Below are 24,590 nucleotides of genomic sequence, written 5' to 3' on the forward strand. Positions count from 1 at the left end.
CAGATGGGGAAACTGAGGCCCATAGAGATGAGGGTGCTTGTCCAAGCTCACTCAGTGAGTGGTGGGGGCAGGATTTGAACCTGGGTACCTGTCCATAACACATGTCCTTAGATTTTTGACAGCAGAAAACATGTCATCTGCTTCGTATAATAACAACAGCTCCAGTTTTTCGGGAATCTGCTGTGTTTTGGGCTCTAAGCTAAGAGATCACCATGTACCATCTCCTTTAAACACAACAACCCTGCAGGATAAGCTTTATTACCCCCTTTTCCAGCCGGAATGACTGGGGCTCAGAGAATTCAAGTGCTTTTCCCATGATCACACAGCCAGCCCCCTAAAAGCTCATAACCATCAAGCCCCTGGTGCTGGATCGGACACAGGGTAGGGGCTCAGTAACTATCTGTTCAATGGATGGATGAATGGATGGATGGATGGATGGATCACTTAACCCTGGGCTAATGCAAGCGTTCAGAGTTGTTTTAAGCCTGCATCCCTTTGTAAACTGCCAAGCCTGGTGTGATAAATTCCACTGTCATTCTCCATAAAATGGACATCTAGCTCTCAGCTCATCCCCTGGGTGCTTGGGGAAAAATGAAGTGATGTCATTCCAAGGCCCCCTCCCCCAGCTGCTGGAGCAACGCAAAGCCATACATTTTGGGCTGACTGGTATTTTGACTAGCGAGAGTGGTCTCGATTATGGGAGACAGTTGCTAAGGGGAATCACATGAGGTGCCATCCCCTCTGATGCCCCCAGGAAACTCGAGGAGGGTGCAATTAGAGCTCAAACGCTTTCATTTAGAATCTGAGCTGGGAGGGGGCAGCGAGGAAGGCCAGGACCCAGTTGAGGTGTAAAAGGACCCAGGGGTTTTCAAAGTGTGCTCCCTAGAATCCCAGAGCCCCTTTGGGTGCCACGTTGGCCGGGCTGGGTGGGTGGTGCTTCAGGGCCCTCGTCCTTGCTGAAGCAGAGCCCCACCATGATCTGTGTCCCATCTAGTGAGCTACGTCATTTAGATTGTAAGTTGACCGGAGGAGAGCCAGCTGAAGTGAAAAAGTGACTTTCTTTGGAGCTGTGAGGTGAGCCAAGCCTTGGGGGGACTGGATTAGAAGATGGTCAGAACTTCTGTCCTTTGGGGCCCACGGGGTTTCTGGTTGCTGTTCTGTCTGCGTCTGACCGTTTCTTCTTCTCTCTCTGCTCCTGTATTAGTCAGGAGTCTTCAGTTGCAAGTGACGGAAAACCTAACACAAAGTGGTGTGAGAAAAGAAGAGAATTTATGGACACCCCCAGGGGTGGATCCAGGTGCTCAGACAATCTCTGGGCTCTGCTGCCAGTGTGGCCTCCATTCTAGGGACACTCTTCCCTCATGTGGTGCCCAGCAGCTCTGGTCTACATCTTTCCAAATCCAAATAAAGCACAAAAGAAAACACACACACACACACCCATTGACCACCCCACCATAAATCCTAAGACTTGCTCTTGTTGAGACACGTGCCTGTGTCTGAACCAGCCCCCGCAGTCAAGGGGCCCTGGTGCTGACTGGCCAGGCCCAGGCTGAGTGCCTCTGGGTGGAGGTGGCCCCACATGAACCTCAAAGTCAGAGAGCGCAGAGGGGCCTCTGTTGGCAAAGAGGGGGACCACGGATGCCAGTTCCCACTCGCTTCTCACACATGTGCACCAGAACAGACCACCCTGCCCGCCTGCAAATGTCCTTAGGTCAAGAGGCCAGCCCAGACCATTCTCTGTTGGCCTGGAGTCAAAATTGTCAAGACAGACAGTCTAATTGGCTCAGCCTGGATGAGCTGTCGGCCCCTGGTGCAGTCTGCCCCCCGTTGGCCGGGGGACAGGGTCATGGAGGACAAGCATGCTGTCTGAGTCTGGTTCTCAGGGAAAGGAAATTGTAAGCAGGGGAGACACTTCCAATATGCCTATTACACTGATGCTGGACTTGTTAAAATGCACATTCCTGGGCCCAAACCAGACACTTTACAAGCTTGCCTGGGGATTCTGATGCACAGCCAAGTTTAAGAATCATTAAGTTTGGATCTTTGCAAAGCAGGATTGTACAAACTCTAGTTGTCATCATTTATTATTCATAAAATTAGCATTCAGGACCTCGTGGTACACTCGTGACCTTGGGGAGGGGTTGGAAATCGCGTTGCTCTTTCTAACGAGTTATAGAGATGTTGTGATGAAAAGCCAGAGTGAGACCATCAGGATTCAAAGTAAGAAGTGCAATTACAACATAGAGGCACTAGAGGGCGCGCTAGCAACTGTCAGCACCAAGGATGCGGGAGGCAGAGTCGCCTCTCTGCGGAGACCTGGGGTTGAAAGACGCTAGTTGACATTCCACTCTTGTGCGCGCGCTTCTGTGCACACACACACACACACACACACACACACACACACACACACACACACACCACCTGCCGAGGTCAGAGGAAGGTCCTCGTCGGGTTCCTTTGTCTTCAGCACGGGGAAATATCACTCTACAAATAGTGCTGTAGCTCTAATTGGGGCTTCTCTGCTGTTTGGCTGCCTGATTTGGGGCCAGGCTCCACCCCTTCTGGCCTCGGGGTCCCCAGTGAAACTGCAGGGGTCAGGCTCTTCCGAGAGACAGTGGTCAGTAAGAGTTTTGCTTTGTGCCCGTTTGTGTTGCTGTCAGTCACTTCTGCGGGCTTTGGCCCTGCCACCAGGCTGTGAGGTGCGGTAACGCAGGGACCGTGTGTGGCTCACGCCGGTGGCCCCTGTTGTGCCTGACACGGAGAAGATCCTGAACAAATGCTCCAAGAGGGCAGTGTGGGGCCAGCTGACGTGGGTGCCTGCCCCCACTGATTCTGCAGGACCCTGGGCATGTTATCTCACCTCTTTGGGCCTCTGTTTCTCAGCTGCAAAACGGGCAACGACACCCACGTTGGGGTGTGAGTCTCAGTCTGCACCACTTTGTTTTTCTGTAACTGAGCATCATTTCTAATTTGAACTCCTACTCTGCCAGGTGGCAGAGGTCACTTCGAGCCACGGGAGGCTCCCCTTGCCCTTTTTTGGGGGTCGCATCTCAGGTCCAGTGGGCTTAATAGTGCCGAGGCGCTGACGCGGGTACGCGGGTCTCCACTGACCTCACCTGCGCGGCCGAAGACCCGACCGCCTCGGTCATTATCGTGTAGTCCTCGGTATCTGTCAGAACGGCCTGGTGGCCTAAACACGGGGCACACTTTCCTCCCGCTCCTATAAAACCGTCTAGGAAGACAGTCCTGGGTTAGCACGGCCGCGCCACGGTGTCTGTGCCAGTTCCCTCCGCCATCTGACCTGCCACGGCTCCAGCTGTCCAGCCCGCACTCCCGCAGGCGGGAGGAAGAGGCGCTTCCTTGGGGGTAGCACAGGACACACCCACTTAAAGCCCATTGGCCAGAACTTATACACATGACCACATTCAGTTGCAAAGGAGCCTGGGAAATGTAGTCTTTACTTTCGGACCAGCATTCCGCTAAAAATTAGGGTTCCATTACTAATTGGAGGAGGAGGAGGTGGAGAATGGACACGGGGATGACTAGCATAGTGCTCAGGGGCGCAGGTCTCCACTGCTCTCAGAATTTCTGTCAACTTCTCCTACCCAAGACCTCGGCTTGAGGCTGGGCGTTGCAGGGAGAAGGCATGGAAAAAATGAGGTCCCCTCCCTCTCGCTCTCCCCCCAGGACACAATAGAGGCTCAACTATTTCTTTAAAAGTATTTTTACTGCGAAATATTTTAAGCCTACAGGCAAGAATAAAAAGATAATACAATGAACATTTGTGTACCTGCCAGCCACCTTTATCAAATCTTGCCGTTTCCGTTATTTGCTTCAGACTTTAAGAAATTAAATATCACAGATACAAGTGAAGTCCTCAGACTTCTTCCTGAATCCCTTTCTCCACTTCTCACCTCAGAGGTGCCACCATCCTGAATTCAGTGTTTATCAGTCCCTTTTATGTCTTTTACTCTTCATGCAAATTTATGTATCATAAATATTACAGAATATTGTTTTACAGACTTGCTATAAATGGCTTCTTACCATATGATTCATTGTGCAGTTTGCCTTTTGCTGTCAGCGTTGTCTTTGAAATGTATCCACAATGGCGACTGTAACGTTCCCTCAGCCATTTGGCTCGGCTGGGTCCTATAAGCGGACTATGGCTGTGGTGTGTGACTAGACTACTGTGTGTTTATACTTTTGATAGACAGTTAGGTTTTGTCAATTGTTTGCTATTAAATAATGCTGCAATAAACATCTTCATACCTGTCTCTTTATGCACATACACAAGAGTTTCTCTAAGCCAGTGGTTCTGAGAGTGTGGTCCTGGAGCGGCAGCATCAGCATCACCTGGAAACCTGTCAGAAATGCAAATTATTAGGCCCCACCCCAGACCCAGTGAATCAGACTCGCGGGTGGAGCCCAGCGACCTGCATTGTAATGAGTCTCCTAGGAGATGCTGATTCGTGCTAGAGTTTGAGCACTGCCGCTCTAGGGTTTATACCAGAAGCCAAATCGCCACATTTAGAAAAGGCACATCCTCAAATTTGCTGGATGCTGCTAGATTTTTCTCCAAAGTTTACACTCCTATTGGAAGTGAAACTTTTCTCTCATCCTTGCCAGCCCTTGATATCATTAGAATTTAAATTTTTCGCCAGTCGTTTGGGAAGCCAGGGCTCTGTTCACTTCTCAGTTGATGCTCTCTCTCTGGCCCTGGGAATCCCTCTTATGATTTCACGCTTTCTCTCCGTGCTCAGGTCCCTGCCAGGGCTACTGCTTTGGAAACACACAAATCTTTACTCTGCTCTCCTGTGCCAGTTTCTCTTCCCAGGGGCAATGAGGCCTTGCCACCCTTGATTGCTGCCTGGGGGCAGGATCCCAGGGTAAAAATTAGTTACTGTGTACCTCCATATGAGCCGCTGGACCACTCGGGTTCTCGGGTGTAAGCAACAGCAGTGGGAGTTATCAGCAGGATGTAGGGGCTCACAGAATCCAGGTGGCACGAGATCCGGCTTGGGGAAACGGCAGTACCCATCCCAGAGCGGGAGGGAGGGAGGAAGGGGAGACAGAAAGGACCCAGGCTGGATGAAGCAGAGTCAGCTCTGCCTCCACCATGAACCTTGTCCCCACGTGTCCCCTCGCTCTTTGTGTCCCACTCCCAGGACTCGGGGTGACTGGAGTGTCTGTCTGATTGGCCAGGTTTCCATCAACGCTCACCAACTGTCAAAACGAAGAAGGGTGGTTCCTCCTTGGTTTCTGTTCCAGGGAGCGGGCACCGGGATTTGCCCTTCAACAGGGCCTCCTGCAATGGGGAGTTCCTCTGAAAAGGAAGCTGGGGCACCAATAAGAATGGGGGAGGGGCTGGCAGCCAGAGAGCCAAGAACATCCCCTACTGGGTGGCCATGAGGTCAAGGGAGCCCCAGTGTGTAACCGATTTATTAACCAGTCTGACCTTGATGGGGTCTAAACATGAAACAGTTTCCCATTTCCCCAAGCGCTGCCTCTACGAGGCCGCTCGGTCCTTTTCTGTCCCTTAAGGACACTTGGTCACTTTCTGACTCTCCCCAGCTCCTACCCCCGGCGGTCTACCCTGCTGCAGGGGCACATGCCAGCAGCCAGGCTTTTAGGCGAGGCAGCAGCAACAGCACTTAAGCCTGCTTCTTCCAGGGGCCTTGCCACCGGGAGCCCCCCAGGCCTGCCGTGAAGGATGTGCAGGTTCTCGGACCGCTGCCTCCCCTCTCAGCTCTGCCCTTCCCGCCCCTGGGCTCTGTTCTTTGCTCAGAGGGAACAGGCAGATCTGTGGGGCAGCCACACAAGCCCGTGTCCAAGCGGGGTGTGAGATGCTGGTCACCCCTTCTTGCAGGCACCCCCTGTCTCTGTTAGGGGTTCCCCTGAATCACACCTCACTTGGTTTGAGGGTTTAAGAACAGAGGGAGGCCACAGCAACCCTCCTCCCTCATGGCTTCCCCAGGCTGACAACTCCCGGCTCCCACGGGTCCCTCTTTCCAAGTGGTCAGCTTAATCAGAGACTTCCTGTGAGCTATGTAGAAGCTCTCTTTAGAGTCTAGGGTATTTTCCACCTCTTTCTTCCCAGCTTTCGGTCCTGGTTGCCAATTCTGGGGCAACAAAAAGTGCCTTCCCTCAACATGCTGTACATGATGGTGTTGGGAGCCCTTGATGATGGCGACAGCAGGGAACGGAGTATTGTTCAGAAACACAGCAGGAGGGTGAGGGTCTCCCTCAACCCCCACATGCGTATGCACTATACACACACTCAAAAATACACTTTTTTTAGTAAAGATTAGTGACGGAGAACTCCAAATAACAGTGGTTTCAATGAGATAGACATTGATTTCTCTCTCATGTAACAGTCCACACAGGGAGTCCAGGGCTGTTACAGCAGTTCCGCCTTCCTCAGGAACCCAGGCTTTTTAAATCTTATTTCTCCACCATCCTCAACACGTAGTTGCTACCTCATAATCCAAAATAGCTGCTGGTGCTCCAGGCATCATGTTCACATTCCACCCAACAGGAAGGGTGAGCGGATGACAAAGGGCATGCCCCTGCCCTGCAAGGCAGCTTTCCAGAAGTTGCACACACTGCTCTATCTTATACCCTATTGACCAGATTTTGGTCACATGACCATATCTAGTTGCAAGGGAAACTGGGAAATGTAGTCTTTTGTATGGTTGGCTACATGCTCAGTTAATATCCCAGTGAGATGCTCTGAGCTGCTGACATACTGTTTGACCATCTCTCTCTCCCTCTCCTCCCCCCACCCCCGTCTGGCTGGCAGTGGGAGCTGGTCAGGGGGGCAACTGCACAGGCTGTGTCATCTGCTCAGAGGAGAACGGCTGCTCCACCTGCCAGCAGAGGCTGTTTCTGTTCATCCGCCGGGAGGGCATCCGTCAGTACGGCAAGTGTGTGCACGACTGTCCCCCCGGCTACTTCGGCATCCGCGGCCAGGAGGTCAACAGGTGCAAAAGTACGTGCCTCCCCCTTGTCCTGTGCTCGCGTTGCTCTCCTGGGCCCCTCTGGCCCACATCCCACCTCTCACCCCAGCACAGCCACGGGGGAAGCAGGCGTGTGCCTGAGCCCAGACTCTGAGACACTTGCTTGGTTTCAGGCTGGCTCTGAAAGCCTAGGCAGGTCAATGCCCTCTCTGGTCTCAGCACTAATGGGGCAGGGGACCTTCACCTCTACCTTAGTTTGCTGTGTGGCCTTGGGCATGGTACTCACCCTCTCTGGGCTTAGCTCAAATGGGAAAAGGAGTCCTAACTCTAATTTTCCCTGTGACCTGGGACAAATCATGATCATCTCCTGAGCCTTAATGGAAATGGAGCACAGAGTCCTCACTCCCAGCCCAGACCTGCTATATGACTTCAGGCAAGTCACTCGCCCTCTCTGAGCCTCAGCTCAAATGGGAAAGAGAATCCTGACCTTTAAATTCAAATACGTTAAATTCACATATGTCCATGTTACCTTAGATGTGTCACCTGCCCCACTGAGCCTCAGTTCCATTGAGAAACGGAGTTGCCCTTGAATGCAGCCCAGGTTGACCTCGGACAAGCCTGGGCTTTCAAGGAGACACTGAGTCCTGACCCCAGTGTTGCAGAGATTGGGGCTGCTCAGAGGCCCTACCCGGGCAGCCCCCCTAACCGGGCGTGGCCCTGGCTCTGTTACAGAATGCGGGGCCACGTGTGAGAGCTGCTTCAGCCAGGACTTCTGCATCCAGTGCAAAAGGCGGTTCTACCTGTACAAGGGGAAGTGTCTGCCCACCTGCCCGCCGGGCACCACGGCCCAGCAGAGCACCCGGGAGTGCCAGGGTGAGTGGGGGCCTCCTCGCTCTGGAGCAGGGGGCTGGCGGGGGGTGTCAGGAGACCTGGAAGCAACAATGGTAGAATGTCACGTGGTCATGTCAGGTACACAGAGGAATCCTTCAATACCCTGGAACCATCAGAAGCACTGTTATGATGATTACTATTACTCCCGACATTGGCATCATTATTATTACCAAGGGAGGCAGCAGACAACGGAAGAATAGCATTGACTTTAGAATAAGACAGAACTGCGTTCAGTTCGTAGCTCTAAAACGTACCCATTAGTGACCCTGAGCAAGTCCCTTAAGCTCTCTGTCTCTCAGTTTCTCCAAATGTTAAAAAAGATTACAACAGAACATAGAACCCACCTCATTATGCGTGGGGGCAGGGGTTGTTATGGAGACTAAACGAGTCAATACAATTGAAAGTACTTGACACAGTCGCTAGCACACAGCAGGTGCTCACTACATGTCAGCTGTTGTTGTTATTACTGCTCTGTCTTCCTGCTGCTCCTTTTCAGACTCCTGGGTGAGCTCCTCTTTGGTGCTCTGTCCTATCATGAGGCTGGTCCCAGTGTTCTCACCTGAATTGTCTATCTCTGCCCACACATTCTCTCTAGGCTCATGTTTGTGGTCATCCCAAGAGCTGATGGCTCCTGACTCGCTGTCCCCAGCCTCATCGCTCCTTCAGCAGCGGGCCCGCATCCCCCCCCCCCCGCCCTCTGGATGCCTCCTCCCCTCCCTCCCCATCCCCGGCCTGGTGCTTCCTCTGGGCTGCTTTTGTCAATGACCAGCTCCACAATCCATGGGTGGCCATGCTGGAGACATGGGCATCACTGTTGACTCCTCTTCTCCCTCTCCTGACATCCAATCCAATATCCTCATTCATTCACTCAAGAGAGATTTACTGGAGCGTCTGCTGTGCACCAGGCACTTTCCTAGGAGCTGGGGACACGCTGGTGAACGGAACAGACAAACCTCTGCCCTCACGGACAGGACATTTTAGTGGGAAGACAGAAGAGACACACAAGAATAAATACGGGTGTCACGTGGCAGACAGAAATTTGGCAGGGGAAATGAAGCAGAATAAAGCTCCCAACCCCACCCCACATCCCTTTCTCCCCACCCTCTGCCCATCGCTGGGACTATGGATGGCCTCCCGCCTGTCTACCTGCCTCAGGCCTCACTTCCTCCAGCACACGCTGGCTCTCATCCCAGCAGCAAGAGTGACTATTGCAAAGTGACAGTCTGATCAGGTGTCTCCCCTGCTCGAGGTCCTGCAGTGACTCCCATTGTCCTCCCTGAAGCCCTCCCAGGCTGTGGACAATCCGGTCCCCAGCTGCCGGTCTCTCCACCCCTATCATTTTTGCCTCCCCCATTTGAGTCCATGCTCTAACTTCCTGAGTTCTACGCCAGTGTCAAGGGCCGAGTCACCCTGGGGACTTTGCTGGGGTTATTTCGTTCCTCCTGGAGCACTGCTCCCTCCTGCCCCTCCCTGAGCCTGGCTAACCTCCCTGCACCTACTTCAAGACTCAGGTCAAGAGGCTCCTCCTCCAGGAAGCCTTCCAGGTCCCTCAGGCTGGGACCTGAGCCCCCATGACTGCATGAGCACTCTGCCCTTCCAGCCTGACTTCTCTGGATGATGGACTGTAGGAGGCAGACCCAGGTCTGTGTTGTCCCTGCTGCATCTCAGCACCCACCTCGGTACCTCGCCCGCAGCAGGTGCTCAGTCTTTACTTGTCAAATGAATGCATCCAGCAGAAGGACCACCATTCTAAGGGCTGGAGACCTGCCTACTGGGCCCCACGGGATCTCACACGTGCTGTGTTCCATTGTAGAGCCCCTCCCATGTTCCCCCAGCAGGCCCCCTACGTGCTCTAAGCCTCAGTGTCCCAATCTGCAAAAAGGGATATTAATAGCTGCCCCATTCTCTGGCTTCCTCTCAGGAACTCTTAAAAGAATCAAATGTGAAAGAAAATATATACTTATATATATTTTAAAATTATTACGTACTAAGGAGTTTTATGTCCAGGACTTCAGCTTTCCTCACAAAAGCACCGTGTAGCTTCCTCCTTCTGGCTGATCAAAAGCACATGATCAGGTTCAAAACCCTCGTGCGGCCTTCCAGCCTCACCTCCTGGCCCTCCGTCTGGAACCTCCACCCCGCCCGCGCTCCAGCTGCCCGTCCCCGAATCGCGGTTCACCGGGCCCCAGGCTCTGCGCGCTGGCCTGGGATGTGCGTCCTTCCATCTCAGTCTGATGCACTCCTCTCTCCCTTTAGCTCCTGTGTCGCCTCCTCGGGGAAGCCCTCCCCTTTGAGGCCAGTTGGTCACTCTGGCTTCTGGGCCCCGGCAGCCTGTGCGCGCTTTAGCACAGTGGTCCCCCTTTATTCGTGGGGGCTATGTTCCCAGACCCCCAGTGGATGCCTGAAACCGCGGATAGTACGGAACCCTAGATAGACTATGTTTCCTCCTGTGCATACGTACCTATGAATTTCTAAATGAGGCACAGTGGGAGACTAACCACAGTAACTAATAATAAAATAGAGCAATTATAACAACATACAGTAGTAAAACTTACCATAGAGCTTAGCAACCTGGGCATATGATTTTTTTCTTCCTTTTTAAGTCAAGAATGTTTACCTTTTCACTTAAAGGAAGCTTTTTACAGCTTCCCTTTGGCATATTCAAATTGCCACCATCACTACTCTTGCGCCCTGGGGCCATTATTCAGTAAAATAAAGGTGACTTGAACACAAACACTGTGACACTGCCACAGTCGATCTGATAACGGAGTCAGCTGCTAAGTGACCCACAGGCGGCTGGCACACACAGCGAGGACACGCTGGATAAAGGGATGATTCACGTCCCAGGTGGGATGGAGCGGGACGGTGCGAGATTTCATCGTGCTGCTCAGAACAGCATGCACTTTAAAAGTTATGAACTGTTTATTTTTGGAACTTTCTATTTAATATTTTGGACCGCAGTTGACCACAGGCAACTGAAACTGTGGAAAGCGAAACCATGGATAAGGGCGGACTACTAGAGAGCTCGCATCCAGGCCCTCCTAAATGGCTGTTGAACTAACTGTCTCCCCTCTGCCCCTTGTAGTAGCTTGTGAGTCCCTTGCATGTGGAGATGGTGTCCTCAGGGAACTGAACCTCAGACCCTGCCCTTGGTTCGGAAGGACACTCAGTGCCAGCTGACCCCGTCTGTCTGTCTGTCTCTTTCCCTCTCCACCCCACAGAGGAGTGTGAGCTGGGCCCCTGGGGCAGCTGGAGCCCCTGCACGTACCACGGGAAGACCTGCGGCTCGGCCTGGGGCCTGGAGACCCGGGTTCGAGAGGCCAGCCGGGCCGGGCAGGAAGAGGCGGCAGCCTGCCAGGTGCTGTCCGAGTCAAGGAAATGCTCCATCCAGCGGCCCTGCCCAGGAGGTGAGCACCAGCTAGGCACGCGGGGCTGCAGCAGGCAGGGCCCCTGGGTGACTCTGAGCGGCCTCAGGATGCTGCCTCCACTAATAGTACCTGTCAGGCTGCCTGCCAGTCCACCATTCGCCATCCCTTCCTGTGGGGTAAGCTTTGCCCTCCCCGCTGTCCTTTCAAAGGAGGGTCTTCTTTGCTGGGGTCAGTACCAGATACATTCGGAGGACTGAGCTTGTCCTTGACATCAGGAGTTCTCCACCCTTTCAGACTGACCAGCTCCCTTTTCATAACAAGGATCTTGGAACGCCCTCTTTGCTGCTCTGAAATGGAGTTCACAGATAACGTAGCCCTCTTGCGCAGGCCCTTGTTTCTTAAATCTGTATAGCACCCTCACTGTAATAGAAAAGAGGCTTCTGGCAGTGCTCAGGCCCTCACCAGAGAACTTCGTGAAGTGGGGTCGCAGTGGAGTGATAGACGCGGTCAAGGCCTTGCATGCGTAGCCGCGTTGACATCAGAAATGCAGTTTCCCAAGTGGCGACCAACTCTGAACAAAGTCCAAGGAAACTGCCTGATCTCTTGCTTGACAGCACCCTGGCAGCCCCAGAATGCTCAGCGAATGGGACAGTGTTCAGAAGCGCTTGGCATTCACACACAAGACGGAGTTCAGCTCTGAGCAAGCAGGTTTCTCAGCCACGTGAGGGTGGGGCCGGCCGCTAGAGAACTGGATGGGATGGGGACTCCTCTGTGGGGACAGTCCCACGCAGCCTCTGATCCCTGTCCACTGAATGCCACTGGTCCCCCCTCATGGTAGCAACCAAGATCACCACACAGAGTGAAGTAGCTCATGCTGACTGTGCACCGGCTGTGTGCTGGGCACTGTGCTAATTCTCTACATTCATTAAGTCATTTAATCTGCACAGCGACACCATGAGGTAGGGATTATTACAGTCGTGTGCTGCATAATGACATTTCAATCAATGATAGGCCACTTATACAATGGTGGTCCCATAAGATTAGTGCCGTAGAGCCTAGGTGTGTAGCGGGCTCCACGTCTAGGTTTGTGTAAGTGCACTCTGTGATGTTCGCACGACAAGATTGCCCGACGACACGTTTCTCAGAACGCATGCCCGTCGTTAAGCAACACATGACTGCATTCTCGTTTTACAGATGAGGAAATTGAGGCCAGACAGGTTGAGTCACTTGCCCAAGGGTTGCACAGCTAGGGAAGTATGGACCAGGAATTCAAACGTAGGTCTGTGTGCAAAGAGGAATCTAAAGTCCTGCTTAAGAGCGAGGGGCCACCCAGGGCCCACGGCTGGGAGGCGGCGGAGCCAGGCCTTGAACCTGGGGACATCCCTGGTTTCAGAAGGCCTTGTGTCTGGGTTGAGAGTGCAGATAGCAAATATGGGGAGCCAGGCCTTGAACCTGGGGACATACCTGATTTCAGAAGGCCTTGTGTCTGGGTTGAGAGTGCAGATAGCAAATACGGGGGGCCTCTGGGAATCATAGTAGGCAGCTGGGGACAGAGGGTGAGGTTGAAATGGGGCCAGAGAAACCAAGACCCCAGACCCAGGGAAGCAGCCAGACAGTCCGCTGCAGCCCTCGTGCTGTGGCCACACCTCTCACGGCATCTGCGAGCTGGTGGTGGTTGGCTCTGGAGAGATGGAGAGAGGAAAGCTCTTCCCCCAGATGATAATAATAATAATAATAATAATAATAACAGCAGCAGCAGCAGCAGCAAACATTCGGAGCGCTCACCATGTGCTGGGCACGGAGCTAAATGCTTTGTGACTACGACTCCTTTAACCTTCCCAACAGCCCTCCTGTGGGCTCCCTGCCTCACCCAAGTTCCAGCTCAGACGTCTCCTCCTCAGAGAGGCCTCCCCCAGCCTCCCCTACCAAGAGGCCCTTTCCATCACATTGCATCATAGCGCTTACATCTTCCTGATGTGATGGCGCTCATTCTTGTATCTGCTTCTTTAGTGTCTGTCTGCCTTACTAGAATGTGATCTCCCAGGAGAGCTAGCTCTCTGTCTGCCTTGTTCATGGCTGCCTCTCTAGTGCCTACAACAGGGCCTGGCACATAGAAGGTGCTCAGTTAACACTTGTTGGATGGGTGCATGGGAGGATAGATGGGTGAGTAGGTAGGTGGGTGGATGGGAGGATGGATGGGTGAGTAGATGGGTAGATGGGTGGGTGAATGGGAGGATGGATGGGTAGGTGGGTGGATGGGAGGATGGATGGGTAGGTGGGTGGATGGGAGGATGGATAGGTGGGCTAGTGAGTGGGTGGGTAGGTAGGTGGGTGGATGGGAGGGTGGATAGGTGGGTAAGTGGGTGGGTGGGTGGATGGGTAAATGGGCAGATATCAGGCAGGCATAGGGAAGGGATGGGGACCCACAGCCACTCACCCCATGCTCCCCCCTTCAAAGTTGGCAGGGGCTGCTCAGGCAGCACCCACGCCCCGTCTCCCCAGTGCTGTTCTCACCTGAGGGCCAATACCATCAACCCTGGAGCTAGAGAGGGAGCCTGGCTTCAGTGCCCCCTGTGAGCTCAGGGATGGGACTAGGGGCCCCAGAGGTGGGCAGCATGACCTAAGGGGATGACCCTAAGTCTGCCCTGAAGAGGGGGAGCCCTGACTCCTGGGGAGACAGGCACACAGTTGACACTGAAGAGATAAAATCACCCTCCCCTCCCTGCTCCCAGCTCTAACTGCCTCGCCCTGTGACCTTGGGAAGTGACTCCCTGAGCCTGGGTCTCTTTTGTTCAAGTGGCACACAGCTGCCTTGGGATAACAATGTATGAAAACAGCTGGGGTGTGGAGACACTTTGTAAACCAGAAATTTAGGGCTAGCTCTGCTCCCAACCATGCCTGGTCTTCTCACCTGTAGATGATAGTGACAAAGGGCACCTGGGAAGAGCATCCCAGGGGGAGGGCACAGCTGTGCAAAGGTGTGGAGGTGGCTGGACCGGCTGTGTTGGAGGGACAATGAGGAGGCCAGTGACTGGGGTAAAGTGAGCGAGGAGGAGGGGCTGAGGGGAGTGGGGAGGAGGGGGTAGGAGGGGCTGCAGGCCACGGGGAGGACATGGTCTTTTCTTTCAAGTGAGCTGGGAGTCACTTGAAAGTGATGCTAAGAAGCTCCACCCAGGCTGTGCCGCTGAGCAAGCGAGGCCCCTTTCTGTGCTTCAGTCAACTCATCTGAGAAATGGGGCTGATCAGGTGTTTGTGTTAGAAGCTCATCTGGCTCCGCTTTGGGGGGGCGTGGTGGGGGGGGCGGGAGAGGTCACAGCGGGGTCAAGGTTCCGAGTTAGGTCTGGGGTTTGCATCCACTCCGCCCAGTGGGCACTGGGTGAACTGCAGGCCTGTGCTGCCTGTCCTCTGGGGCGGGGCCCGGCCGGCGGCCTCCCGCGCTGTCCTGAGTTTAACGTACCGTACGTACAGAAGGCACTTGGAAGTGGCTGGCCTGAGAGCACCGGCTAAACGCTGCTGCTGTCGCTGTCATTTTGGGGGGCAGAGCTGGGCCCGGGGTGAGTGGGGAAGCTGGTGCGGGACCGCGGGAAGGTGCTGGGTCTCCAGCGAATTGCCCCCTAACCCGCGAAGCGAGTGCACGTGGTAGGGTCATGGGCCCCCACCAGGCCACCCCGAGTCCTGACTGGGGGTCCTCGGCGAGTCAGCCCCTCCTCCCCCGCTAAGGACTGAGAGAGGGGTCCGGGGTCCGCTGGGATGGGTTACCCGCAGCCCAACTCCAGCAAGGAGCGGGTGGGTGGTTCCGGCAGCCTGGCGCGGGCAGGGCACCCTCATCGCCTCCGGGCCTGGCTGGCCTCCGACGCCGCGCCTGTCCGTGCTCCCTTTGCAGAGAGAAGCCCGGGGCAGAAGAAGGGCCGGCGGGAGCAGCGGCCGCGCAAGGACAGGAAGCCGGACCGCAAGCCCGACCCCGACCGCAAGCCGCCCGTCAGGGCCAGCCAGCCGCCCGCCTGAGCGCCTGCGCCGGCCACCACCCCTCGCGGCCCCGCACCCCCTCCTCCGCCCCCGGTCTTTAATCCCACCTCGCCACCTCCTCGCGCTTTCCTCTGTCAGTCTACCTTTCCTGTCTTTTCCCCTTTTCCTGAGTGTCGTCCACCTCTCTTTTCCTCCCTCCCCTCTGTGCTCTCTTTCTCAGTTTCCGTTTATCTGTCTGCCCTTCTTTCCCTTTCCTCCTGTTCTTCATTGTGTCCTCTCTCTCTCCTTCCCTCTCCCTCTGTCTCCCTCTCCCCCCTCTCTCAGTCTCTCTCTCTCTCTGTCTCTCACACACACACACCCCATCTGCCTGCCCCGCCCCACAGCCACTCCCTCCACTGTTCTTTAAAGAGAGTAAACGTCTTTTTCTAGGCCTTTCCCTAACCCCGACCTGACCCCACCTTTGCAGAGCAGGGGTTCCCAAGGGCAGGGCCCGGGCCACCGCAGAGGCAGCGCCGTGAGTCCTGAGCACCCTGCGTCTGCTCCAGAGGACACCCCAGCACCCCGGGCTCTGAGCACCTCCTGCTCTGGCTAATCTGGAGGCCACTTCCACAGTGTGGGCCACAGGTCCTCTAGGAAGCCCCTGGAAGAGCCCAGCCCAGATACCTTCCTCAGCTGGCCGGAGAGGAGCCCCCCAGGGCCACGGCTGGACAGCCTGCCCTGTGCCCACCCAGTCTGCCCTCCTGGAAGCTGCCTGCAGCCCCCAACCAGTGCTCCCTTAGCGCCCTCCCTCTCACTGTTCCCTGCCCCCGCTTCCAGGGCCTAATGGACTCCCACGTCCTTTGGGCACCCAAGCGCTGCCTCAGGTGGGGCTGTCATCCCTGGGGGAACCACAGGCTCATCCTAGACGAGGCCGTAGAAGCTGACAGGACCACTCCATTCCCTACCCTGGCACCTCCTGCCCATGGTGCCCATGGGGAAACTGAGGCCTGAGAAGGGATTTGCCGAACGCCACATGGGGAAGCCAATTCCTGTGCCTTCCACCTGTTGGTCGCCCTGCTCAGCACATCCACAGCTGAGGGGGAACTTTGGGGGCCTCTGGGGAGGTGCTGAAGGAAGTTGTTGGGTCAGGAGCAGGAAAGATTCCCCATGTACCCACACCACCCTGACACCTGAGCATTTGTATTTCACCGTGACACGGCACAGGCCAGCCGGAAGGGCGGTGGGAGGGTGCTCATGTTAGACGCAGCTTAGAAGTCAGTCTGTTTTCACTGCCTGTCATTCCACCAGCATAGCCCCTCTCCTCCTTGGCTCCCCCAAGTCCCCAGAAAGGGGTGCTCCTGATCTGTGCTGGTATTGCCGGCTGGCCTGAACCAGAGGGTTCAGCATCCAGGATCAGGAAGTCTGAGACCCGAGGGGCCCAGGGTGGCCTGGGGCAGGGGGCTGCGCAGGATGGAGGAGAGGCTAAAGGTAATGAAATGGCACTCCTCCACCACAGGAGAGTGCCTACCCTCACACCCACCCCCTGCCTAGCCCATGGGGATCCCCTAGCACTGCTTCCCGACAGACCCATGGCAGGGCTGACCCCCAAGGCCAACCTCACTCTCACTTCCCCCCTCGCCTCCCTGAGGACAGCTAGAGCCCTTCCTCGCCTGGCCAGGCCACCAGCTTCTCTTTGCAAAACTTTGTGCCTCTGAAATGCTCTGTTGTTGTTTCAAGACCACAGCATTTTTTTTAAATAAAGGGAAAAGAAAAATGAAACTTGCAAATCCTTCGTGGGCATCAAGCGGGTGTTACAAAACCATGATGCTTATGAGTTTGGAGTTGCCGAATCTAAACCATGTGGAGTGGTTTCCGCTGGAATGCTCAGGGCCGAGAGGGCCAGGGTGTGTCGGGGACTGTGGGGACCTCAGCTTGGGAATGATGCCAAAAGAAGAGGAGGGGCCCTCCGCCCCTCAGGCCCCTCTCAAGCCGGGGGCTCGGCCACGGGGAGAAGAGAGCAACACTGGGCATCCCCATCCCCAGGGCCTCTCATTCCCATAAATCACAGAAGTGGCCCCAGGAACCCATCTGTGCTCTGGAGGACATGTCTGAGGGGCCAGGGACATCTAGGAGGTGTGACAATCCCACCGAGCCATCTAAACACGCTGGGCTGCTGGTGAGAGTGGTCTCAGCATTGGGAGGCACAGGTTTGAGTCCCAGCCTGTCATGAGCAATCTGCGGGGTCTAGGCCAAGTCATTTCATCTTTCTGGGAGGAAAGTTTCCCCATGCAATGGATGAAGAGGAGGCACGACTGGATTACATCCATTGCCCCAATCTGGCTGGCCGATCAGCTCCCTCTGAGGAGCTTTTTAAAAATTCAGGTTTCAGGGCCCCACCCCAGACTTACTAATTGTAAACAAGTTTAGGAGCCGACTGAGAGCAAATACTCATTCCAGGACAAGATTAGGGAGTGAGCGGCTCTCTGGTGACCGCCAGCCCCAGAGTGCAGGGCAGCTAAATTTGAGGGGGCTGCAATTCTGCCTGACCTCAGGGCTCAAGGATCTGATTCTACAGAGTTTAGTGTATATATACTCTATATAGAGTTTTCTGATAAGACTCAAAGTCTAGTGTGTGGAAGGTTCTAAATTCTGCAATTCTAAGAGACCAAGATAGGAATGGAAGGTTCCAGTCCTACAGTCCCCTGGCCATGTTCTTTCCCTCGGGGGGCTTGGTGCTCTGTCCCCAACTGAGGGCTGTGGACCAGGTTTTGCTAAACGTTTCCAAATTAGGAGACGAAGTTCCCCCATGGCGTAAGCCCCTCCTGTCACCTTTGCATCTCAGGCGTCTCCTGCCCCCAGCTCCTACTCCCTTCCAATCCTGGCCTTTCCCACATCCCGCCCCCCCTCGAGGACTGAGGCGTTTTCGTGGGAAGGAGACCCTCCGTCTACCTGCCGGCGAAGCTCAGACTCAGGCTCCGAAGCCGGCGGAGCCCAGCGAGAGAAGGCGGCGGGGCAGAGCCCGGAGGGCGGTTCCAGCGGTGGCACCTCCGGATGCTCTTTCAGCGGGAGGGAACCGCGGCCCCGCGCGGGCTGAGGAGTTCCCGCCCGACCCCAGCTGGGCCACACCAGGGCCCTCCCCGCAGGCCCACCGCCCCCGCCCTGCGCCCACACGGTCCCCATCCCTGTGCCTGCGCCCACTCGGTCCCTATCCCTGCCGGACGCCACCCCGCGGCCCCGCCCGTCGTTCCCACTCCTGTCACTAGAGGGCGCCGCCCACCCAGGCACAGCGCAGAAGCCCGCATAGAACCCGGGCGCTTTTCTGGGGTCGGGGGACGTCCTCTCCCGGGGGGACCAGAGGCGGGGGAACGGCGAGGGACAGGCTGCTCCCGCCTCGGGCTGAACGACCACAGTTGCGATGGTGGCTTCGCGGAGTGGCATTCACAGCAGCGCAGAGACTGTCAGACCTCGGAGGTCCAGGACTCAGGCCCTTTCTTGCTCAGAGGGGAAACTGACTCTGAGGACACCAGTCCATCGTCCCACAGCCGGTCACCATGACTCCGCGGGGGGGGGAGGGGGGGGCGTTCCTGGTGACTCGTGGAGCATTATACTTCTCCATTTTCACTTGTAGGAAAATTTCAAACCATCCTATACGGTCCTTCCGATTCAGGAAACGTGTACTCTTATAATAACAAAAACAATAGTAATAATGATAATAATGATTAATAAGAATGTCCCGGCCAGCCCCAGTGCCCTAGTGGTTAAGTTGAGCACGCTCTGCTTGGGCTACCTGGTTCGTTCCCCAGGCAGGGACCTACACTGTTCTGTTAGCAGCCATACTGTGCTGACGGCCCACATACTAAAAAAATAGAGGAAGATTGGCAAGGATCTTAGCTCAGGGCAATCTTCCTCAGCAAGAAAAAAAAGTGTCTTATGTCCGTTGAGCACTACTATGTGCCAGACACTGCAAACGCTTTAGGTGCAATATCTCATTTCCTTTGCTTTTCTCTCCTCGATGTAGATCCAGTAACTACCATTTTTCTGACTTCCCCATGCCCTACAGTTTCACATCCTTTATCTCCTGCCACCTCCACAGCAACCTGCAAGCTAACTTACAGAAGAGGAAACTGAGGCTCGAGTTAAAGTCCTTCAAAATTCATCACTCATCTCCTCATCCACTCAATAAATATGCGTGAAGAGCCCACTGTGTGCCTGGTGCCATGCTGGGGGCTGGTGATAAGGGTCCAGGCATGTCCCTGGAGCTCCGGCCTGCAGACAACTCAGTCACGATGGTGTGATGAGGCCCTGCTCAGAGGTCAGATCCAGGAGGAGGATCCGTCCACAGCCCGCGGGGCTCCCGGAGCTCGTCCTCTAGGACCGGAGAGCCGGGCTGAGAACTGAGAAGAAAGAGGAGGCGTTTCTGAGACAGGTGGGGAGGGTCCCAGGCACAGAGAACGGCGTGTGCAAAGGCTGGAGGAGAGGCTACTCGTGGGGCTGCCGACCCCAGCATTTGCAAGCCTCCCAGGCTGCCAGACCCTGGGACGTGCGGACTCAGCCCTGGAGTGTGCAGGCTCCCACCCTACCCTGTGCGACCCGCAGCCCCCGCCGCAGCCCTGCCTTTCCCCTCAGCCTGCCGCCCACACGGCGGAGCAGATCAGCCAGCCAGACCTGCGACTAGCGACGCCATCTGGGAAGTGGGTCCCCTAGCCTTGGCTGTCCTAGCCCCTGGCAGTAGGGTCCTCCCAGTGGAGGCCCCAGAGAAATAAGCCGTCCCGCTCTGCCCTGTCCTCACTCCTGATCCTCAGAGCCTGCGAGCATCCTAGGGTGGCTGTTGCTTCATGCCTGCAAGGTGGGCAGGTCTGCTCTGCAGCGACAGACAACTGGGACGGGGTTAATAGCTGCACCTTGATCCTCGGGGGGAGGAGCAGAGGAGCAAGGTAGGGAAGAACCAGACAGCAAGGCCGCAAGTCCCGTCTCCCCGCCAACCCACTGTGAGTCCTTAGGCAACACCTTGTACATCTCTCTGTGCCTCAGTTTCCCCATCTGTAAAAGGACATATTAAAAGTGTCCCTCAGGGTGTTGCTGTGAGGTTTAAATAAGTTGATACATTAGAAAGGGTTTTTATACACAGTAAGGGCTCAATAAAAGTTTCATATATATTTCATTTATTCACTCAACAAACATTTCTTAAGCACTGGGTCTGAGCCAGGAACTGTGCCAGGTACTTAACATTAAAAACTTAAACTCATCTTTCCGAGAGCCCTCTAAAGTGGATTTTATTATTATTCTTATTTTTTACAGATGAGGAATCTGAGCCTCAGAAAGTAAGTCGCAGAAAGGAACTCAAAACCTTGCCCTTCACCAGGTGGCCACTTCTTGAACAGGCACCGCGGGGCTGTCCCCGTCAGCCCAGGGCGATGAGCATCATGTGGGAGCAGCGTGTCCGGAGCTCCTCTGCTGTCTGCGCTCAGTGTTGCTCTGGAATTCATCTGGAGGAGGAGCTCCACATACACACACACCGGAAACGATGGTCAACCTCAGTCAGATTAAATGACAATAAAAGCACACAGAGCCACCATTCTTCACCTATCTGATTGGCAAAAAAACAAAATTTGCAACACTAGGGCTTTGCCCCGGCTGTGCATGAGCTGGCGATCTCCTACCTTCCTGGGGGAGGGGCGTGGTCCAACCTCTGCAGAAGGCGAGTTGACAGCTGTCAGAATTGCGATGACATGTCTCCTGACCCAGCACTCCAGGGATTGATCCTCAGGTTAGCCTCACCCACGTGCGAAACGACAAGTGCCATGGCACACGGCTGTCCCCTGCAGCCTGCGTGTGATCATAGAAACCTGGCACATCCTGCAGGTCCGTGGGAGCTCTGGCTCAGATATGGTCTCCAGCACTCAAGGACGCCCTGCCGCCGAGAGCACCCGGAGGAAGCCGCCCAGGTCCTGATGCAGAGCCATCGCCGGGGCGCACGGTCAAGTGGAAAAGGCAAGTTGCAGAACAGGGCGCAGGGTGCGTGGGGCCAGGGTTGGAGCCGGTGGAGAGAGGCTGGCTTTTCCCTTTTGTTCCTTTTGACTTTTGTGTGCGTGTGAGGAAGACGGACCCTGGCACTAGAGTGGATTATGGTCCACTGCGCCCTATGTCACGCCTCCTCACAAGGACAGTGACCGTCGCCTCTCAGGGCCCCTCCTGGGCCTGTGGGAGACCCTCTCTGGGCCACACACATGGGAGGAGGGTGGCTGGGTCATGGGATGGAGCCCTGCTCACCGGCCCTAGGTCCTGCACCCGTCCAAACGCCCAGCGGAACCCGGCACTCCCGTCTCTCACACCCTCGCTAACACTCGCTGGTTCCCGACTTCCCAGTTTGAGCCAGTCCAGGGGGCAGGTACAGGGCTTGGCCCACCTCACTGTTTAACTCACGTTTCTTGGAGGTTGTACGGGCATCTATCACACACGGGGGGCTACATTCGCCCCCACTTTACAGGGGTGCCATTGAGGCTTAGCTGCCCAAATAGCAGAGCCCTCACCTCGGGCTGCCTCTGACAGCAGCAAGAACGTATCGTCGTCCACTCCGTTAATGAATCTTTGCTGGCTCCTCTGTGATCTCAGGATCTCCTGGGAGCCTGCACACAGCGGGCTCAGGGAGGGTGGGCCTCGCTGCTGGGTGGGCCGGGACACGGGGAGCAGCCTCCAGGGATGGCCAACCAGCCCGCTGACGTTGGCAAACACGGAGGAGGAATTAGAAGGCCAGGAGCCACCAGGAACAAGGCCCTGGAGGGTGTCTTGCACTATGTCAGGGCTGGTGCAAGCTAGATGTTTCTCTACTCCTAGAATAAAATGCATACTCCTTGTGGTGGCCACAGGCCCTACCTAATCGGCCCCCACTCGCTCTCTGACCTCATCGCCTGCCCTCTCCTCCTTGCCTGCTCCAGCCACACTGGCCTCCTTTGTTCCTCAAACACACCAACCTCATTCTGGCCTCAGGGCCTTTGCACTTGCTATGCCCTCTGCCTGGAATGCTCTCTGTATAGATCACATGGCTGGCTCTTTCTCCTCCTGTAAGTCTCGTTCAAATGTCACCTCTTCAGGGAGGCCTTCTTCCTGGATAAACTTATCTAGATATCATGCCCCTCCCCCTAAATCATTCTCTACTTAGTACCTTTTAAATTTTTCCCTCATAGCCCTTATCGTGATTTAAAATGATCTTGTTTATCTAATTCTTGACTCTTTGTGTCTGCCTCCTCATCTGACCGTGCTTGTCTTCCCCACCAGACTACGCACAGGGACTGAGCACTGCCGTATCCCAAGCACTGAGAAGAGCCCCAGGGGCACGGTGACCCCAATCAATATCAGTGGGGTGAATGAAAGAGCGAAGGAAGGGATGCGTCGTGGGGCCTGGATCACTCACCTGCTGAGCGCTCCCTTTGTTCCAGGCACAGGAACACCCGTCATCTTGAACCTTCTCGGCCACTCTGGGAGGGCCGGTGGCAGGTACCACCCCTGCAGCTCCCGCCCTGCCTCACCCTCGCCTCCTCCACACAGTGCGCTTGCCTCCTCTTCACCTGGTCGGCTCCCACCATCCCACAGGTTTCAGCTCTGACTCCGCCTCCCCCTGGAGGCCCTCCCTGACAGCCCCCAGGCAGGCCAGGTGCCTCTCCCGCTGCCTCCCCGCCCACATGGCCGAGTGGTCTCTGACTCTACATGTCTGTCTTCCCCCTAGACTGGGAGCCCCATGAGGGGAAAGCCGGGGTCCCACACATCTCCAGGTCCCAGTGCCCAGGCCCAGCCTGGCACGAGGATAGGCCCTGGTCACTGTTGAATGGATGAATGGATGAGCCCACAGTGGCTTTGGGCAAGAGTGAGACCTGGGGCTTCCTGACAGGCAGCTGCCCTCACCCACAGGCTGCAGCGGATCAGTGTCCAGCCAGTACCCCAGGCCCCGCACGCGGCCTCCAGGCCCGTCATGAAAGCCACTCCCTGCTTGCCGCTCGAATCCTGCCCTGGCTCTCAGCCTGTGATGGACAACTCAGCCGGCACAACCTCTGTCTGTGTAGGGCATTTGGAAATAGTTACCAAGTCTACAGACATATGGGTGAGTTTCTGAAATATCAGACTTATTGAAATATAATTTACTACAGTAAATAAAATTCACCCCTTTGAGATGTAAAGTCCAGTGCGTTCTGACAAACACATACAGCCATGAAACCACCACCTCCATCAGGACAGAGAACAGCTCCGGGAGTCCCCAGAGTCCCTTTGTGCCTCTTGGTGGTTGATCTCGTCCCTCTCCCATCCGCCCTGGCAAAGACTAATGGGGCTGCTCTCTGTCCACATGGTTTTCCAGAAGGTCGTGTAGATGGATCCTACAGAACGCAGCCATTTGAGTCTGGCTTCTTTCATTCCTCAAGGCCTTGGAGATTCATCTATATTTTTGCTTGTATCCGTAGTTCGTTGCTTTTCATTGCCGAGTAATATTCTATTGTTTATCCATCCACCTGTTGGTGGACCATCATTTCTGGGTTTTGGTGATAATGAGAAAAGCTGCTATAGACATATGTGTGCAGTTTGTCGTGTGAACACAATTTTCATTTCTCTTGGGGAAATGCCTTGGGAGTAGGATTGCTGGGTCGTATGGTAAGTATATGTTTAATTTTAGAAGAAATGGCCAAATTGTTTCCCGAGTTCCAGTTGCTATGTACCCTCACCAGCACTTGGTATTATCAGTTTTTTGTGGGGTTTTTTTGCTGAGGAAGATTGGCCCTGAGCTAACGTCTGTTGCCAATCTTCCTCTTTTTGCTTAAGGAAGGTTGTCACTGAGCTAACAGCTGTGCCCATCTTCCTCTATTTTATGTGGGATGCTGCCACAGCAAGACTTGACAAGTGGTGCTAAGTCCGAGCCCAGGATCTGAACCCACAAATCCCAAGCCTCCTAAGTGGAGCACGTGAACTTAACCACTATGCCACCGGGCCGCCCCCAGTTATTTTTAATTTAGCTGTTCTAATAGGTGTGTAGTGGTGTCTTACTTCGGTTTTAATTTGCATTTCACTGATGACTGATAATATCGAGCATCTTCTCAGGTGCTTGTTTGCCGTCCACATCTAATTTGGTGAAGTATCTTTTTAAATCATTTGCCCATTTTTTATTGGATTATTTGTTTTCTTATTACAAAGATGTGAAAGCATCTTAATATATATATTCTGGACACAAGTCTTTTATCAGATACGACTTTTGCAAATATGTTCCCCCAGTCTGTGGCTGGTCTTCATTTCCTTAACAGTGTCATTAGAAGAGAAGAAGTTTTAAATTTTGATTGTCAAATTTACATATTTTTTTCTTTTATGGTTCATGCTTTTTGTGTCTTATCTAAAAAATCTTTGCCTAACCCAAGTCACAGAGATTTTCTCCTGTGTTTTCATCTGGATGTTT

The 24,590-nt window shown here is 54.7% G+C and overlaps 1 protein-coding gene across 1 annotated transcript in view; it reads left to right on the top strand.

Annotated features, from left to right (window-relative positions):
• Positions 1-16,939, top strand: part of RSPO4 (R-spondin 4) — a 37,880-nt gene extending 20,941 nt beyond the window's left edge. The window contains exons 2-5 of the mRNA XM_001497744.3: positions 6,800-6,988; positions 7,689-7,829; positions 11,069-11,254; positions 15,099-16,939. Of these exons, the coding sequence (XP_001497794.1) occupies positions 6,800-6,988; positions 7,689-7,829; positions 11,069-11,254; positions 15,099-15,220 (638 nt within the window). The 3' untranslated portion in view covers positions 15,221-16,939. The remainder of the gene's footprint in view (positions 1-6,799; positions 6,989-7,688; positions 7,830-11,068; positions 11,255-15,098) is intronic.
• Positions 16,940-24,590: the final 7,651 nt, after the last annotated feature.

Source organism: Equus caballus, chromosome 22 (assembly GCF_041296265.1).
Source record: "Equus caballus isolate H_3958 breed thoroughbred chromosome 22, TB-T2T, whole genome shotgun sequence".
NCBI classification, from domain to species: domain Eukaryota; kingdom Metazoa; phylum Chordata; class Mammalia; order Perissodactyla; family Equidae; genus Equus; species Equus caballus.